Source organism: Actinia tenebrosa, unplaced genomic scaffold (assembly GCF_029948245.1).
Source record: "Actinia tenebrosa isolate PJP-AT-01 unplaced genomic scaffold, QUT_ActTen_1.0 PGA_scaffold4__44_contigs__length_22323623, whole genome shotgun sequence".
NCBI classification, from domain to species: Eukaryota; Metazoa; Cnidaria; class Anthozoa; order Actiniaria; family Actiniidae; genus Actinia; species Actinia tenebrosa.
The window spans coordinates 9,430,691-9,451,003 of NW_028292581.1; the positions used below are offsets into that span (position 1 = coordinate 9,430,691).

General features: G+C 36.0%; 1 protein-coding gene across 3 annotated transcripts; it reads left to right on the forward strand.

Moving 5' to 3' along the window:
* The first annotated feature begins 1,491 nt into the window (after positions 1-1,491).
* Positions 1,492-19,055, forward strand: LOC116296914 (TBC1 domain family member 5). Of its 3 annotated transcripts, none has more exons than XM_031705028.2 (23): positions 1,492-1,682; positions 4,933-5,164; positions 5,453-5,498; positions 6,428-6,490; positions 6,785-6,874; positions 7,329-7,406; positions 7,836-7,903; positions 8,270-8,308; positions 8,940-9,003; positions 9,282-9,364; positions 9,713-9,766; positions 10,573-10,654; positions 10,975-11,022; positions 11,635-11,750; positions 12,304-12,446; positions 13,367-13,476; positions 13,609-13,728; positions 13,945-14,077; positions 14,228-14,418; positions 15,289-15,391; positions 15,847-15,926; positions 16,209-16,303; positions 17,073-19,055. In XM_031705028.2, exons 1-23 carry the CDS (start codon positions 1,565-1,567, stop codon positions 17,992-17,994), a joined length of 3,078 nt encoding a protein of 1,025 aa, XP_031560888.1. In that variant the 5' UTR covers positions 1,492-1,564; the 3' UTR covers positions 17,995-19,055. The 3 variants fall into 3 exon arrangements, with proteins under 3 accessions (XP_031560888.1, XP_031560897.1, XP_088893076.1); XM_031705037.2 differs by having other exon boundaries at positions 9,716-9,766; XM_089036950.1 differs by having other exon boundaries at positions 4,933-5,157; positions 5,458-5,498.
* The last annotated feature ends 1,258 nt before the right edge of the window (positions 19,056-20,313 follow it).

The following is a 20,313-nucleotide window of genomic DNA, read 5'->3' on the forward strand; positions in this document are numbered from 1 at the left end:
AAAAAAGAAGTTCCAATAGAATGCATGGGAAGGGATGGGATGATAATACATACTAGGTTCTGTAACTGTTCTATAAGAGGAATTGGGAAGGGACCAGATCAAGTGTCAACTAACTGGGGGGGCTAAGAAGGGAGAACCAGTCACAATTTATTATTAATTATTATTACAATCACCAAGCCGATAGCCAGTGAATGTATGCATGGCCATTACAACACAACCAGAATATGTGAATGTTGTAAGCAACTTGTAAAATCTGTGAATAATACATAAGTCATTTGGGACATTTTGAATTCATATGCTAATTAGATACAACCACTAGTGCTGTATCAGAACAGTATACATATCTAATTAGCATTTTCATTATAAGGTTTGTATCTGGTTTACATGTTATTCAACATGTGACCTGATTTCTGAACTTGAATTACCATCACACTCTTATTAATGATTCATGAATTTTATAATACAAGATACAGTAATACCACACTGATTCCAGGAATTATTGAACCCACAACCTAGAGGTGAGACACTACTGCTGCACCACCATTAACACTCAACCTTGTTACCACACATAATTATGGAAATATGAGTAATAACCTTCTCTTATCCCTTTGTTTTCTTTCATCATGCTCTTCTTTCGATCCTTCTCCATGTGAAGTGGTCAGCTCTAACCCCTTATCATGATAGCTGATACCAGCTTTAAATCTGGCTCCTGCTCTCACAGCCTATACTGATATTATACCATTCTTGGTCTGAGAACTACGAACACTACTTCCATTTCCCATGGCTAGTCAAAGATTCAAGCTACCTCGGTTAATGGTTGTCATGACAACGATGTGTTGAAATCTGATGAACAATATATAATATATAATATAATTATATTAATATATTTAATATATCTATTTATATATTTATCATATATAAATTATAATATATTCAATATGTATATATATATGTATGTATAATGCTGCCTTATGATAGTAACGTACGTCATTATGCAATCAAAAAACTTATTTTTAAAGCAATATATTAGACGAAGAGTGACAGATCTTCGATGGAATTACACAGAAGTTTACAAAACTATCGCAGATATCAAAATTCTTTGAAATTCTAAGAGAAAAAATACCTATCAAGCTCATAAAGTATCGACTTATTCAGGGTCAAAGGTGCTTCCTATACTGAGACAACTGAAGCGTTCACTAAACGGCGTTTTTACCTCGTCGTAGGACGACAGGACGAAACTCCGAAGGAAGAAAAGGTAGCTTCGAATGAAAATATTTTAAAAGTGTTACCATAAATATATATTATCTTCTTTGGAATCCTATCATGTCGGACAGTGTCTCAAATGTGGAATCGGTGCAATGTCGGAGTTCTTTGTTGGGCTTCCTGTGTTCAGTATTTTGGGATAGTAGTAAAATTGTACCAAGGGAGGGGAGAGTAAAGATAGTGTTGGGTGACCGCGATATGATCGACCAACTCGTGACTACCCAAGATTCATAATGGAAGGGACGACACCAGAAACACTTCCCTTCAATTATTACTAAATATTCCCGGCTCAAACTATTGAATGGAGAGCAAAGAGGCCGCCCAGGGCAACTCCAACAACATATCTACTGAAGATATCCTCAAGTCGTTGGAAACATTCGGCAATCGGTCGAAATCGCCAGAAGAAAATCGATCGAAAGGTGAGAAAACCCTTGTGAACATGTTTTGGCAGCTTGGTTTGTTATGGTTTTAAAATTATGAAAATCTCGACTCCTACATAATTTTTGAATTCAATCTCAATTACTCTACATTTATCGATATATTAAAGCTAGTTTTTCAGCTCATTCCTGTATTTTATGATATTTTATCAATCTCCAAAAGCGTAAATAATCCCATGAACATTTCGCGACAGAAGCTCAAAATTCATAAACTCATTCAGGTTTTACTTTCTGTTTCTATTCCCAGAAATAAGGCCCAGTGTTTGATTAAGAACTTTAGTTACTATATTTTAATCTAAAGGTGTATTTTATTCGTATTGAGGATGAAATACAGACTTTTTTCCGAGGTATATAGAGTAACAAGTTGCGAGGGCGAGACGTGTAAGATGTCAACCCCCCGGCCAAATGACCTCATGTCGTGCAGTGTTTCACTTAGAAATATATTTTTAAATAGGTTATAAATCATATCGTAAGTAAAATAAAATTTCACTTAATTTTATTTGACTTTTCGTTTCGTTTTATTTCAAAAATATTTTTCACTTATGCAGTACTTCAGGCACCTACAGACTAAAAATGTAGCTGCGGGATCTGGGCATAAAAATGTGAAAAAATGAAAGGAAAAATGAAAAATGTATAAGCAGTAGCAGTCTGCATGTATGAGTAACCAATGACATATTTATATATGATCTTATCTATTGGAATGTTTTGATTATATTCATCTAAATGGATGATTGACAATCAACTGATTGCTTTTGATTAGCGGCAGAGAAAAACCGAATTTCAACATGCAGCTTGCAACTATCAATTTTGCAGAATATCAAAAATATCAGTAAGAGATTTTTTGAAACATGTACCAGTATGTACAATGCCTACCTATAGCACATTTACTTTGCATCCATTAAATTGCCAAATCATATTCATCAAAAAAATATTTGACAGTCATTCTACATTATTAATTTATTGATCAAGGTGCATGTATGCTAAACAATGGAAATATCTCACATTTTCCAAGGCAAGTTTACAAAAGCTTTCAACCTTATCTTAATGAAACAAAACAAAACAAAACAAAAAACTATTGTAAAAAAAATGTATTCATTCTTCAATCAAGGTTGAAACATGATTCTAAACTGAAAGGATAATATAAATTTTACTAGTTTTATCCCTTGTTTTAACCAATTATATTAATCATACCAATTCTGCACCTGCATCTTTGTAAACCCTTTTTAAAATTGAGGGTCAATGTTCAATAATTTATTGGTGTTGGATTTGACCAATTAGAATTTAATATCTATAGTGTTCCACCATCAACAATTAAAATGTAGCTTTTTAGATTGTCATGACAAGATTGTTTGCTTCCAGATTGTTTGAGTTCAGTCATACAGATATATTTTATTTAGTCCATTCTGAAGCATGTTAGTTTGATGTTTAGTTGTGGAACAAAATAAAATAAAGAAATCACCATACAGAACTTTATATATTAGTTGATCTGAATTTTGAACCTTTTTGTTCTCTATGATTTTTAAAGCTTCCTAAACATTTGATGGATTCTTTTATGAAATAATTTATATAGGCAAAATTGATAGATCATAATATTTGTAACTGTTATTTGAGATACATACAATTGGTAGATTTTGGAAGTGACTTCTAAGGCAATTACAGCTGAGGTGGAAAATGATATTTACTGTTGCATCGCTATATGATCGAAAAACAGAAATGACAGGGGAATCGGGAAATACATTATTGTCAAACAAATTGTTCTGTACCTTGATTTACATACTCTGATGGACAGCAAACCTCAAAACTCTTGCAACAATCCGCATAGAAGATAGCAAAACACCATAGAACATTACGCTCATTGAATTGGAAAATTTCATCGTAATTTCAGCAAGGGGTTCATATATATATAAATGATACAATGGTTATTTTTCTATCAGCAGTACAATCAATACCATGTAGGCTTTGACAGCTTATTGACAGGAAGAAAAACATTCTTAATATTGTTGAACTAAAAAAGTCAACAATGTAATGATTATTGACTTTGTCTTTAAATTTGTTTTAGACATGTACACTGTACATTTCAATCACTTTCTAAATCAGAATACACACAGGAATTGATTTACTTGAATTAACCAGACAATTTTGATTTTATAATACTTCAAAAAGATGTTTCTTATAGCACACCATCTTTTCCAAAAAGAAAATTGGGGCCAGATTAAAAAAAACAACTTTTGTGTATAAATTTTCCCTATTAAAATAATAACATAAATTATTTAAAAAATACAAACAATAAAATGCTTGCCTAAGAAGAATTATGTTTACGTCGTCTCCTTAAATTTGCTTAAAAATTACAATGTACTTTAAAAGTACAGATTTGTTTTATTGGAAATTGAATTAAATATGGGTATTAAATTAAGCCTTTACCTCATCAGAGTACAGTTTATAATTTCTAAACTCCAGACCTTATAGATTTTTATTAATTCCATTAAATGTCTATTAAAATCAGTTACATGTAGGGTATCGAATAAGGTACATCACCTAATTTAATTTCCAAATACAATCAGTGATGCACAGAAATATATGTTTTGATTACAGATCATTTGAGCCATTATAGAGCTGTAGTTTACATTAGGACTATTTCCTTTTTTGTTTTATCTGATACCATGTAATAGCAAGTACATTTACTTGTCAGCTTTTATAGTACAACAGGAACCTGATGTACACATACATGTACAGTAACACTGAAAATATACATTATCCACTTCCCATTTATCCACTTTCTATCAACTCACAGTTTCCCATCCACCCACTTCCCATCAACTCACTTCCCATCAACTCACTTCCCATCCACCCACTTCCCATTCATTCACTTCCCATCCATGAACTTTCCATCCATCTACTTCCCATCCCTCCAGTTCCCATCAACTCACTTACCATCCACTTCTCATCCATTTACTCCCCATCCATAAACTTTCCATCCATGATCTTTCCATTCACTTTCCATCCATCCACTTCCCATCTATATACTTCCCATCTATTCATTTTCCTTCCATCCACTTCTAACCAAACCACTTCCCATCAAACCACTTTTATCCATCCAACCTTGAACAATTATCAAGCATCCTTTCCTCCCTCTCTCCCTTTCTTCTTCATTCCATTCATTCAAATTCATTCAATTTTATTTTTCTCAAGTCATTTTTGACTAATGTTATGTTAATCTATTTTTTTATTTTAGCTTCAAACAGAGATAGTGGAGTATCAGAGAGCTGTTCATCATATTTCTCCGATCCTTTATCAACTACAAGTGATGCGCAATCAGTGCTCAGTGATAATGAAAGACTGTCATTTGCCAGTGACACATTCTCGGTGGTTAGCGACCCTTTAGGTGTCTATGCTTCAAGTGACGAAGGGGATAATGATATTCATTACTTCAGCACAGAACCCTGGGATGAAAGGCAAAGTTTAGAGTAAGACTTCAGTTAGAACAAATAACCTAAAGACAGACATTCTCTTTTTCCAATATTTCTTGTCACTTTCATTTATTTACTCATTTAATTTCTTTTATTTCATTTTGCACTTTAGAATGTTGTATTCAACACACAACTGTGTACTAATAATTATTGCATTGAATTACATTGTTGTATAATACAGTACATACTATACCTGTAGTTTTGTCTTATTAACTAAGCTTTTCATTTAAAATACATATCATTTACACACATGTAATTATTCTGACTTATTTTTAACTTGTTCAGGAAAGAATGGAATCTTTTATTTTCATCAAAGAACTTTTTACAGGAGGTAGGATTCATGATATTTAAAAAATCACTTAAAACTTCATGTACAGTATATATAGCAAGGCTTTATTGCTCTGACTTAAAGCAATGATGTTTCAGCCATTTTCCTTCTGTGTGTTAATATTTGTCTAATAGCCTAGTGTGATTTATTAGCCGAGAATAGTTGGGAAAGTCAATATTGTGTGTTGTGGGGTGAGGAATTCTTATTCTTGGTTAGGTTGATCCTTTTCTTTAAGCACGGTTGATTCTCTCTAGAGAAGCATTTTCTCTCTCCTATTTGTGTCATTATTATTTTCTTTAAAGAGCACCTGCTTCATGCTCACGCTCATAAATTGCAGTCGATGCTTTTATTGAAAGATTATTTTGATACTAAAGAGCATAGATTTCTTTGAACACTAGAGTCACTGGTTGATTCTCTCTAGAAGAGCATTTTTTTCCTGTTTGTATTGATTGTGAATACATCCTTCATAATCGTTACAAAACTAGACTTAAAAACTCTACTGAAGAAAGTGCCTGCTCTTTCATCAAGCCGCCTCCACTAACTAAGGGATGTAGGCACAAAGTTAACATATCCTGCTGCCTTCCTTGTGGTCAGCATCGTTAAAATCCTGTGATATCAATGCCTTATTTCATGGATGTTTGACGGTATTAAGACAGCAAATTGACACCGATCTCGAATATTATGGGTTAGCAAACTGAATATGGGTACCACGTAAGAAACCTAAAAAATGTAGTAAATAACTGTGCTCTAATGTGCACTATGAATGGTCAAAATGCTATTAATAATTATTAGATCAGAGTATGTCACTGAAAAATCTTTTTTTTCCCAAGCACATTATTATATGTACAGTGTATTGCATTATTTTTGCTAAATGCTACAGCTTCATTTTAAAATTTTTCTAAAGAGGTTTTATTTTCTCTGTGAAAATATAGTTACGTGATCATGCGTTGAATGGAAAATTGAAACTGTCTAAATACAGAAGTGTTGCGTGGAAGGTTAGTAACTGTTGAATGTGTTGAATGATTTTTATTTATTATTATTTTTTTATTATTTGAGGATTTATTTATATTTGATAGTTTCCTATAGTAAGAAAAAAAAGCAGATCAGATAATTTGTTCCAGTGGTGATACAAGATTTGTAATGGGTTCCAAAAGTGTATTTGGAGTAAGAAGGAAGGGCTTAGTCCTCCAGTCCCATTTCCCCCACGTCTTGATATGAGGGCCCTCTTTCCCTCCTACACTCCCCTCCCCCAGACTCACTCACTCAAATGTTTTGTTTTTGTTTGGTAGCTGTTCTTGGACTGTCTTCCAGAGGACCAGGGTGAATGGATAACAAAGACAAAACAATTACGACATGAGTATAGCATTCTTAAACAGAAGGTACAAAATTATTCATTTTCTATTTTAAACATTGTTGACTCATCATACTGAATATTATACTATGAATTAGTCAGTAAAGCCTGGTCCACACTAAAATAAATTAAAAGTCAGAATTAATAGACCTTTTGGGCTATAGCATAATGTTCTCCCATATCAGACCATGTGTCATTCTCTAGAGTATGTTTTCTTTGTGTAAGGGTTGTGTACAAGAAGACACATGAATATTGATACAATTTAAACAAAGAGTCTTATGTTAGAGAATAACAGTGTGGTTTGAAATGGAAAAACATTACGCCCAAGCTGATAAGGACTGTTCTGGGTTTGAAGCAGGGCTAACAACCCTGTCCTGTAACAACAAAGATACACTATTAATAATTTGATTACCTTATGTGTCTTCTGGTGCAAGGAGCCTTAAGTTTAAGTTAAGGTTAAGTAATCACTTCTTCTTTTGTAGAGTTTAATAGACCCAAGCAAGTCCAATGATGATGACGAGAGTTTGCATATATTACATCCATTATCCTTAGAAGAAGAGGTAAGTGATGATTGGCCACTAAGTTGGGAGGGTCTTTGATGTCAATAATTCTTTCTCATGTATTAAGATTCCCACTAGGGCTGGTTTTGTTTTGCAACACAAGCCTAAGGCAAATTATAAGCTAAATATACAGCTATTCAAAAGAGGTTGGTACAAGTTTTGTTGCATGTTGCTTTGTTGAATACCAAGTACCAAATACCAATACTTCACGCTTAGCAAGCAGCTAATGCAAGATGCACCTTGAGATGCAGGATGCAACAAAACCTTCACCAACCATTTAAAAAATAGCTGTTACAACTTACATAGTTATGCTAACTGCATGCAGATTCAGTGCAGGTCTTCTCTTTCAGGTTAATAATAACACAGCCCATACAATGTAAACACAGTTTAGAGAAGTTGATGGGAATTTGTTAATTTTTTTGTAAACAGAGTCCCTGGAAACAGTACTTCGAAGATAATGAACTGAAAGCTGTAATCAATCAAGACCTAGATAGACTGTGAGTATTCTTGCAATTAGCCTTCAATTTATCCATTTGTATTTTCCTGTAATATTTGTTGTTGTAAAATTATTCCATTTTAATATAATGCAACCAACTTACCATACTTACTGTATTAAAAGATTGATATTTATGCTGGGTATCAGAGATCCTCTCAGGCTATAATATATTTTTGGGTTTTGCCACTGTCTCTTGACTTATATTCTTGGCAGTGGTCAATTTGTTAAATAATCCAGCTATTTTCTATAAACTCCTAAGGCTTTTAAGTCCATCCAGTCCTAAGCTGCAGCATCTAGGTGCATTTTCCTATAAAGTACGAATGTGTGATTCAAAAAAAAAATTTATGCAATCTGGTGTGTCTTTCAGATGTCCTGAAATGGATTTCTTCCACTCTCCTACTATCAAGTAAGTCATTTTCCTGTTTAAATTAATTACCTTATTTTCATTCCCAAATTAATTATTAATATATATTAATATCATCAATTATCTGTACTTGTTTTTCAGATTCCATACCTAACATGCAAGGTTGTGGCTTCCCCCCCCCCCCCCCCCCCCCCCTTCCCTCCACCCCCTCTCACAAACAACCTCACACAAACAATCAAGTTATATATGCCAATGTGTGATTGTTGTTAGTAAATCAGTATGCACCTTTCATGTTATTGTAATATATTCCAAGGCTTTACAAACTGTCTGACCCCAGACTAGACAATTAAAAGCAAAGTTGCAATTATTATACCTAACTTAACCAAGAAAGAATCAAAGGGTTTTGCTGTGTGCAAATTAGCATCATAGGAGCTGCCATTTGATATGTTATTTTTGCCATCACATGATCACAGCCACATTACAGTAGATGGCAGGAACAGTACAATCGTTTACTTGAGAAAGAATTCAATAGATCTTTTGGCACCAAATTTGTTTGAGTGACCATGAAACAATGGTTCCACTCAATCAAATTTCAGAAAGGTCTATTCCCCAGAGTAGAGGTTGCTAGCATTTGGAAAAGCTATATTTTTGGTTGTATTCTTGTTTGTTGCAGAGAAATGATGTTGGATCTTTTATTCTGCTACGCCAAGAAAAATGAATCCTTAGGGTATAAACAGGTGAGATTTCTCTTTCTTTCTTTTCCTATCAAAAGAGTGTTTCATTGACAGCACCCATCTTGTCAGGCAGGAACAATGAAAATGAATTGATTAAATGATTTTGTGGTACAGTGTAAGTGAAGAATTCACTTTCTCAAAGAAAAACTTTTTTTTTCTTCTTTCTTTACTTTTTTTTTTCTTTATTTTTTCTTCTTTTTTTTTTTTAACTGCTGTAGTAACAATCTCCCAATATAAAGATCATGACAGAGTCTAATAAATTAGAATTTCTTTTTTCTCAGGGAATGCATGAACTGCTGGCTCCTATAATATATGTACTTGACAATGACTCCAAGACACACAAATACATGGAAGGTGATAGCTTGTGAGTATTTTTTACAGCTATAAGATTTTTACATTTTTCATTTGTGATGGGGATTGAAAGTGGTGTGTAGTGATAGTGCATTCTCCTCCGGGTCAGTCGACCCTGGACTCCAAATCACATGCATTTGAGAAGACCATGTCAATAAGCAAAATTTCTCCCTTGATTTTCCGGTTTTTCCTGTTTTCTCTCCATCATAAAACCTTACAAGCTAAATTTTGTGAGTTAGTTTTGCCCTGATAGATGGTTCATTAATCAAAATGTCCTGTGAAAACTGAAGTATGTGTCTTTGAAAATGTGAAAATGAGTTGCCTTTTTAATGCCTTGGTTCATTTTATCTTTGTTATAAAGCAGAGAAATCGCCAGATGTTTGGTTGATCCAGCTTTTATTGAACATGATGCTTTGTAAGTAATAAAAAGGGTAAATAATTCAGTCAGCAACTAAACAGTGAAATTAGCGTAGGGAATCAAATGTGGCGTAGCGTTAGTACACTCACCTCTTGCCTGTGGAGTCTCGGAGGCCATCACTCCCAGCATGCAGCATTAACACGACACCAATTGAGTTAGAGTGCTTCCTAGCATTTTTGTCTTTCTTGTCAAATGGGAATTTAATTTAATCAAGGTAAATAACGATACTGATGCACGTGCCTCACCTCTGGAATCATGGGTTGGATTCCTGGACTAGTATCATCTGTGATCATTGATGTTTATTAGTAGCCTCCTCCGCAAGCATCTCCTTGACATTTTTTGCTCCTTGGGCTTCCTGTGTTCCTTTCGCTTTTTCTCTCCCTCCCTCGTCCTCACTCCTCCTCCTCTCTCGTTCCTAGTTCTTCCCTGCCATAAAATTTAATACAGGGATCCCATCAGAAAATAAGAATATATGAAGTAGCCTGCGGAGGAAGCTAGTTTATTAGGTGTCTTTCTCCGGGTTCTCTGGCTTTTGTGTCTCAACAAAACCTGACTATTTAATTGCCAACTAAATTTGTGAGTTTCCATGCCCTGACTTTGATTCATCTAGGTTGTTTCAGGGTATCAATCAAATTTTTAAAAATTTAAGGTTAGGAGCCAAAGAATTCCCCTTGTGTTCCATTCAGCAAACTGCCACTGCCACCATGTAGTACACTTTCATATTAATATTTCTGTAAGTAAGATCAGCTTAGGTTCACCATTTGCATTGCGTCTCATTTGTCATTTTTTTTCTTGGTCTATAGCTCTATGTTTAGCCAGCTAATGGAAGTAACTGAGGCTTGGTACCAACAACACAAACCGATAGAGACTTCTACTAACAACAAGGTATTTAATTTACCTGATTGGATTTGTTTGCACACGTGTAATAGCAAACAGAATCACTCTCTTATAGATAAAGATAAACTTTCAAGAAAATAGGCGACTAACTTTATACTCCATTCAAATAATCACACGACCGACATAACTAGCTATAATTTAAGACGTCTGGGTTTTGGTTTCCTTCATTTAAATTTGCAAAGTCGGAGTTAGTATTTTTTAGTTGGCGGAAGCTAAAATGAAAACAGGGCTATGTTGTTAACGTAATGATTATGAAAAAGGATGTCATCCAGACAAACCTGATCTCGTGTCGTATTGTATTGTTTCAGTTTATAGGTCAACAGGCTGAACCATTTACAGATCCTCTTGCTTCTCCTGTAAGTACTTTCATTTTACCCCTTATGGGAGATTTCATATCTATGAAACTCTCATGGTTCATGCGCATTGATTTGCACTTATTGTTCCCAAACGTACCCTTGGCTCCAGAGGTTCTTATGCGTTTCGTAGTAAGCCTAGGTGAGAGCGGCAGTCTTAACGCTTCAGAGAATTTATATAACCTCTGGATTACCCAAGGTATCTCACACGAAAAGCCTTAGTTGAAAACAATACTCTTATGGCCAGGTCCAACGGTCATCGTATTCTGCGCATGCGACAAACAGAGGTGTCGGTGTGAATGAGGTCAGCGATTTCAAAAGCCTGCGTTTTCGCATTCGACACTATGACGATACGCCTTCGTTTGCAAATGTATCCACTCTTGATAGTGTTTACAAATGTATTTGTTTTTTTAGTTGTTTTTTTTTTTTTTTTTTTTGTGAAAAAGCTCAGCTTTTTTGAACGCCTTAGTGTGGCGCAGTGCCAAAAGGCATCGAAAATTATGCGTTTTCCAACGAAAGCACATGTGTGTCGACGAGGCCTAAAATACACCAGACCAAACATTATGAAAAGTGAGCAATGATTGTAATAACTTCTTTTTTTTTTTAATGTCTCAGCCAACTGCTATAGTTAAGAAATTAAATAAGATCCAAGACCATTTGCTTAGAAAGTACGATCCGGATTTATGGATCCATATGAAAGAACTGAACATTGTTCCTCAGGTCTATGGTCTGTAAGTATTCTTTCATTATTTGATAGTCTCAATTTGTTTTTTGGTTTTTAAGCAAACTTAAAATCATCTTTGGCATAGAATAGGCCCTTTGCAGTTAACGGTCACGTGTCTGTACTGAAATGCAAAATTTTTGTTTTCATATTGAATTGGTGATTCTTTTTAGCTACTTGTAAAGAACTGAATGAAAAAATGTGTGTACAGTGTGTTACGAAATATAGTTTATTGCGATCTCTCGAAACAGGTTGTAGAAATTTTGTTTGCTCACCAGGTATATTTCACCCATGTAGTTCATTCAATTGCTCTCAGTGAACAAATCAGCACGTGATTGCTTAGCTGCAAAGGGCCTATTGACTTTTCTTCTCTTCTTGGAGTGCATGTGACGTCAAAGTCGCCATTTTGGACGACTTTGACAAAAACATGGCGACCGCGTCTTTTGTCCTATTCTCACGAGAAGGGTTTACGCCAAAAGTTAGATAACGCGTCTTTCTGCACTGATGTGTAAGGTTATTGTTGAGTGCCTAGATAAACGTTCGTTGTTTTTTTTCTAATTCAGTCGTTGGATTCGTCTGCTGTTTAGTCGTGAGTTCCCCTTCGAAGATGTTCTCGTCATCTGGGACGCTCTGTTTGCTGAGGGAAGTCACCTCGACCTAGTGGACTATATCTATATTGTTATGCTGCAGACAATTCGAAATCAATGTAAGTTTTGCATTACTAACCTGAAAATATATATTCTTTCCCAAAACACAGTTAAATGACAGTTGCCGATGTAGGGTCGGGTCAAAGTGGCCCCCGGTTATCGAGGAGTTTTCTCCTAATCAATTTATATAGTTAATTAATTTTACTAATTAAGTTATAATTGATTAATGTTGTTTCTATACTATGTAAAATTGGAACATGGTAAAAACGTATTTAAAAATTATTTGTTTAGGTATTATAGATTTCAAATTAAGATATTATAGGATTCTTTTTCTTAGAGTGAAGTCATTAAACCCGTGAAATAGATGTTAGACTAATACACTTTAGTAGAACCTAATTCCATTGTTTTCTTTCGTGTCTTTTTGACTATTACACGTTGACTAGTATTTTTTATTTCACGGGCTAAATGCCTTCGCTCTAGTAGATCTAATATTAGTTTAGCTTATAATATATTCGTCATCAAGAGAGTGAGGGTAAAAACATATTTCAAGGGTTTTTACTGAAGTAATTTGGTGTGTAATATTTTAGGTTGTTTTATATTATATTTGTAGATACACTATCAAGTTATCAGCAACGCTGTAATTTATCATTTTATTACTACTTATTATCATTATTTAGTTTATTTCGTGTTTAAATAAAATCCATCATTATTGATATTATCATTAAAGAAAGTTGCCTTGCTTCATCCTAAATTGCTGTCCCATTTCGAACCACATGGTGTCATTTTTGTGTTTAACGGTTGCACCCGAGAAGACACATGAATATGGATACAACTCAAACAAAGATTCCTATTCTCGAGAGAATGACACGTGGTCTAGAAAGGACAGACATTTCTCCCAAGTTAAAGTTGTATATGTGGATCTCAAGTCTACATTTTTTTAATCTAAATGACTCAGGTTGTGTTTTTATTGTTTCCATAGTGATGGCAGGAAACTACGTCACGTGCATGGGACTCCTGATGAAATTCCCACGTGCTTACAGCGAAGTTTATGTCTATGTTAAAAAAGCTCTCAATCTTCGTGGTTCCAAGGTTTGAAGCTATTGACAATCTATAAACCCGGGGAAGGGAGGGAGGGAGGAAAATGCGCCAATATTTGAAATTCTTCCAATATTTGAAGTTCTACTTTGCTTTGGTTTAACTCAATGTCTTCTTTTCTGACAGAAATCTCGTCCGTCTTCCAGAGGCTCTCCTCGAACTATATCACCTGTTCCAACTATAAAGGAATCCCAGAGAAATATTAGTGAACGAGGCAGCTTTGTTACCGGGAAACAGAACCAAAAGGTAATATATATTTTAAAAAGTTGTCATAATTAAAAAAGTTTTTTTGGTTCGGTGTTTTGGGGGCTTGAACAAAATGGCGGATTTTTGTTGGCTACGCCCCTGGGTCGACAAACGTGTAACTCCTCAGGGGTACTTCCAGTACACCAGACCGGCTTTCGTCAATAGATCTTTTAAGTAGTGTTTTATGGATGCTGAATTCATATATTTGTTACACAGAGAACATCTCATCGTCGACCACAAACAACTTTTTCTGTCCTCACCAAACGATACACGCCGTTCATGGACTCAGGAAGACATCGGTCCATACCCAACAAGGGTGATCAGATAGAAAGTCAGCCAAAGACAACAGGTTTGAACCTCCCTTTCTTCACAAATGCTACCGAGCTTTCTATCCAATTGGTCATCTTCGGAGTACTGTCCAAATACTGACATGGGTCGTTACTCGTATTTATTTGCACGATGAATAACTTTTTGCATTCCCATTATCTGTTTTGTTTAGAATTGGTTCCTAAATCTCCGAGTACACCCTGGACTGATATTCTGCCTCCAACAACAAGAGATCGAACAGACTCCGCGAGTTCTGTCGGATTGAATTCTGCTCGGAGTATGAAATCTCTAGGAAGTGACCTCAAGACCAAATTAACTCGACCACGTTCTCGTTCACGCCACAGTGTAGAGGAACTTGAAAAGGTCAGAGGATGTTGTCATTGGTGCTGCTTTTTTTGTGATTGTGCTGAAGTTTGGTCGTGGTAGTTGTGGTTCGTGAGGCGGTTATGTTGGGTAGTGGTAGTATATTAGTGGTATTGGGGGTGCCAGTGGTGGTGGTAGCCCTAGTGGTACTGGTGGTGGTGTTAAGTAGTGGTAGAGGTTGGTGGTAGTGGTACTGGTACTGGTGCTAGTGCTAGTGCTAGTGCTAGTGGTAGAGTGATTTTATTTAACCCGTGAAAAAATAGTACGCATAATAGTTAATAGTAGAGTCTAAACCTATTGTTTAACTTTTGTTTTTTATCCACTAGTACTAACTATAAAATCTTTTTTTTTTCTTTCACGGGTTGATTAAAAGCGCTCTAGTAAACTGGTTATCGCTAATAACCACAAGTAGAGCAGTGGCACAGCTCAATGGGGTCGAACTGAAAACATGGAAACACAGTCCATGTATGACCCACGATCAAAGCACTAACCAGTTCGAATGAGTAGTGTCGGTTCGACAGGAGGGAAGAAAAACCGGAGCGCCGGAAAACCACTCGTAGTCTGAAGGATCGAGAACCAACCAACTGAACGTTTTACCACCACGCTATCCTGACTCCCCACTCCCCTGGTAGTGGTATTGGTGGTTTTGATTTCATTAGTTGTATTAAAGGTGGCCTTCTTCTTCTTCAAATCCTATCATTCCTAGATGGCACCTATCGCCATAACGTTGTTGATGGTTGTGATTGGGGGAGTTGTGTTGGCTGTTTATAATAATGTTATATAAATATATATTTGTACTGCATTGGCTTTCATCTAATGCCAAGTGTGTCTCACTTTAAAGTGTTATTAATATCTCGCATGCATGTGCAGGATCACCAAAGGCTTCAGGTTCAAGTATCGCAGTTGAATAATGATGTAGAAAGAATGCAGGGCTTGTATCTGTATTGTGGAAGAAAATTGGATTCTTACATAGGCAAGTCTAATTCTGCAAATATCTTTCATCAAACATAATAGCGTACGTTCGTGTCACTAACATGAGTCGTTTAGAGTCTACTTCACATGAAGGAACTCAATAGTGATGTAGCGGTATTGCACTCGGCCATAACATCTGCAGTGTCAATTCCTGGAGTCAAAGCTGGGAATGCCGGGGCAAGCCTCATTTGCAGGCGGCTTTAGGGTCGGTCCTAAATTTTTTCGGGGTCACCCCAAAAGCCGCTCGCAAAGAAACACAATGCAAGCCCTACCCAAGCGAATCCCAGGTGTTGCATGCTCGTCCGAGCACTCATTTTATCTGAAACTGCATTATTGCCGTATCATTACGTAATCTCGTTAAAATGTAAACACGAAATGTTCACGAACCGTTATTATTCCATACTTTGTGTCTTTAATCATAAAGTGACGAAGTGCATAACTTTTACGGTGTTGTAGGTCTTATACAAGAAGAAATCACGAAAGAGGATGAAGCTGATAGAGACGTCGTCTATCTTTCCCTAGCAGGACTCAAACAGGTATGATGCACTCAAGGCCATCTTCTTAACGTGAATGAATGACTTGACCAACGTTTTCGGGGGGAAATGGCTAATCAATTCACCGAATCAATGAAGCAATCGTAATCTGTAATCAATCTCCATCGAAGTGCTTCAGTATAACTATTTATTACTGGAGCCTCCTTTATGCTTGCTTTGTTAGTCATCACTCAACCAAGATAGTGAAATAGGTCTTTTATCTAAATATGTCAACTTGATGATTCAATTATTCTTTTTGTGTAAATGTGTATGCTTTTTGTTCAGGTGCGTGATCTGCTCAAAGGGACACTTTCTTACAGAGGCACCACTGCAGAGACTGAGAAGGATTTTGTTGACATCGATAATGGCATAGCAACCAGGTACTAAAGCAATTGCTGTTTTACAGTTCTAGGGTAGATGCCTGGAGAATTTCCGTAAGGGGGATCGACTCAACAACTTGCTGCAGCATACAGAATTCATAGGGCTACCTGGCCGAATGCTTATTAGGAGCGGATCAAGGAATTTTGAAAGGGGGGGGGGGGGGGGGGGTGACCATTACAAAGATTTTACCAGGAATTCTAGGAAGAAGGGGTTGAGAAGTTTGAACAAAAGTGGAGTGACTAGTCACCCCTTTTACCACTACTGGATCCGCCCCTGCTTATATATTCAAACCTTTCTAACTTTACAACTTTATTGGGTATCAATCAGGAAGGAAAATTACAGAACCAACATGCTACTCAAAGAGGAAAGTGCGAACGGAACTCTAGGTCCCATGCTAGGCATTTCCTTTTGACTAACGATACAAAATCAATAGAGAATTGTCTTGGAAAATTAATACAGTTATAGTAGTAAAAATTGATAACTAGTGAACCGAGAACGGCCAAAAAATAGTCAATGGAATTCAAACAAACAAAAGTTGCTGTGGTTCAGTTATTGACAAGGACACTTACGAACTAATGACCAAATACATGTCAGAAAGTGTATGTAGAAAGTGGCCTTCCCAGATCCACTCTAGTACTGACGAGACACAAAACCCCACCCCACCCCACTCCAGCTAAAAGTTGTCACTATTCAATGCTAACTAGAAAGTAATAATAATATCATTCATTTTTAAATGAAAATTTGTAACACCGCCGTTTGTTGTCTTAGACTTCAGATAAGCTCGCCCAATATTCGGCCGGACCCAACATCAGACCACGGTACTCCAGTACCATCACTTGCTAACTTCAACCATTACGAAAACACCAACGACAAAGAACCAGCTTTACTTACCTCGAAATCTATCGATAGCAATGGGGATACGAATTTTATTGATAGTCAGAATGAACTGCAAAGTGAAAATATCATGGATAACATTGCTTTAGATTCTAGAGGCACTTGTCGTGGCAAGGTACAATGCGAGGAAGAAACGCCCTCGAAACCTGATGATACTAGCAATATTAATGTTTCTCGAAATCAAAATGATAATGGCGTTAAAGAAATATCTGTATTGGAGGAGTCGGCCAAAGCAGGATTACTACAGACCACGGAAGATCACTATGGTAACGAGACAGTTGCTGGAAGTCAAAAGGATGTCAAAGGAAATGTCCTGGAGAAATCTAAGGTTCTTTCTCTAGATTCTTATATAAAGGAGCACTTTGATGGTGATGCTCAGTGGAAAGACCCAATAAATATTGCTGCCGTCCCTTGTGCAATAGGACCTAAAGCATCAGCTAGTGAAGATACAATTCATGCTTTAAGGCCTTGTACTGATGACCCTCTGTTTTTAGCCGAACAAAACAATGGAAATTTCAATTTTAAGAAAGAAAAGCAACATGCTGCCGTTCAACGTAAGCTAGATGGTGATGCGAGAGAGGGTAGTATTGACTTAATGAAAGGTAGCCGAAAAGCTAATCTAAAGGTTGAAGAAGGTACTGCAAATAATATGGCTAGTGACAATTCATTATTAAGTACACCGGATGAACCACTTGATGGATTTGTGTTCGTAAATCAAGATGGAACAGCGAGAAGTAACCATGGATCACCTGTACATCCACTGGAAAACGACGAAGATTCGGATCGCTTTATTTAGCCAATTAAGAACCAGTTAATAAGATCAATCAAATCAGCAACAATTATGTTTGTTATATATCATAATAATTCCAATTGTAATTACAAAAAAAAATGTCATTGTCGTTCAATATATTTAACAATTATTCCCCGATAATCACCGAGCCTAAGGCAAATAATTGTTTTAGTATAAATACACAGGTGATTCTTTCAAAAAAAAAAAAGGAAAAAAAGAAGATAAAAGGCATTTTTTCCCGGTAACAGCAACAAAGCGGCTGGCAGCCATTTTGGATTATCGCTCGAGGTGATTATCGTGTGATAGTGCGAGTTTCTTGACCAATCAGCGCGCGAGATTTTCTATAATTACCTGCGTATTTTTACTAAATGTAATTATTATATAGTTAGGATAGTTCGCGCGCGCTGATTGGTCGAAAACTGTGCTTTATTAGTGAACGGAGCACAGTGCTGACGCCATCCGCGGGCGCGTTGTTCTGCTAGATCCTGCGACCTTCTTTCTTTTTGCGTAAATAAATTCAATGCCGAATTAAAATTATTAACTATATAATAAAACGAATAAAACAACTTTTTCCGCGTTCTGTTAAGAAATAAAGCACTTGGAAAGCGCCGTAAGCACTCGAGAAGTTCTTCTTTCGTGCTCACGTCACTTCCTGCGTGCTACATTACTGAACGGAGCAAGAAAAAAGCTGTTTTATTTGTTAATTAGAAATATTCGATAAAGTTAGCGTTCACCCAAAACCTAGGATGCTGAGATGACTAAGAATCATCGAAAGCATTTCTTATGAAAACTAGAAAAGCTTTGATAAAAATAAACTACAGCTTGAGGATGCTCACAGTGAAACTAACTGGTAAAAGATCTTTAGGGCCCATCGATAGTTATTAGAGACTTTAAGATTCTCGTTTACGGCAATTGCGAAACCTCAGTTGACCATTGGAAAAATATTTAAAAATAGCAATAAAAGAATCGCAAAATCCCCAGGTCAGTAGATAAACGAAAGAATATTTGTTTTTAGTGGTAGGCTTGCTAAAGGCAGAGTGGAATACAGGAAAAAGATGAATAATGTTCATGAGCGTGTTCCTGTTTGCCGTTTGCGGGAAAGAAAGACTGGGATTTTAATAAGTCTATTTTAAAGCAGTTGAACTGATAATAATTATTGACGATAATCATGTTCTTCTTCAGAATACCTTTCGGTTTCAGATTCTATATTCTCTGTTTTAAACCCTGATTTTGCTATTGAATAATAAACTTTATCAAACTCATGAATAATTCATGAGGAAAACACAACAGAAATCCCGACCGTGAAGAGTGTTGTAAATCTGATACAAAACTGTGTTCATTTGCATAAACTTTAAGTTGGATTTTCTTGGCCAAATTCACTTTAATTTTGAAAATTTTTAGTGAAACACAAAGGAACTAACCTAGACGTTTGATAAGTAATATATACAGTATGAGTGGCCGTGTTGTATCCGATATACAAACTCGAGACGTAGCCGAGAGTTTGTATATTGGATACAACACGGACACGAACACATGAACTATAAAGGCTACTGACTGATTCTGCTCTTAGCACAACAACACAATTTTTCTCCAGTCCTTGTTTAGTTCGCGTAATCATTTCATGCTGAGAACCAAATTCTTTAAGAAATAGATAATAGTAGTATATTTTGACTTTCGTCTAACCGTCATGTTGTATCATATATATAATATACTTGTAGGGTGCAAACAATTAATCCGTGAAACACTAATTACTAAATAGTACAAAATAGTGCTAATTAAACTATAGAAAACAATGGAATTTGCATGAAATTGTGCTATTTAGTATTCTAAAGTTTCACGGATTTATTGTTTACACTCTATTATATAGAGTTCTCTCTTCACATAGTAGTGCCTAATACGTTTGCCAAACTTAACTTCCACCAACACTCCTCGACACAATCGCTTACACTTGCTTGAGCTCTCCCTTAACATGCATATGACATATTAATTCAAATTGAAGGGAAAGGCTGAAAATCTCACAGGAAACTGAAAGACGGCCAGGTGTCAGCGATGCTAACTGAGCCCGCGAAGCATCTTGGGCGTCATTTGACAGGCAGTCGTCGACCAGGTACTATGTCTGTCCACTGTGCATATAAACCCGAAAAGAGTAGATTTCAGCTTTTGCAATATTTCTGGTTATTGACAACCTCTTTTCACTAAAATTCAATAGTGTCGATTTATTTTTACTGGTAGCATTCAATAATAACAACATTTAAGAGAAATTTCAAGACAATGACACGTATTCTCGATGGGAAAATATTACGCTCAATTGTCGAAAAGGTCTAT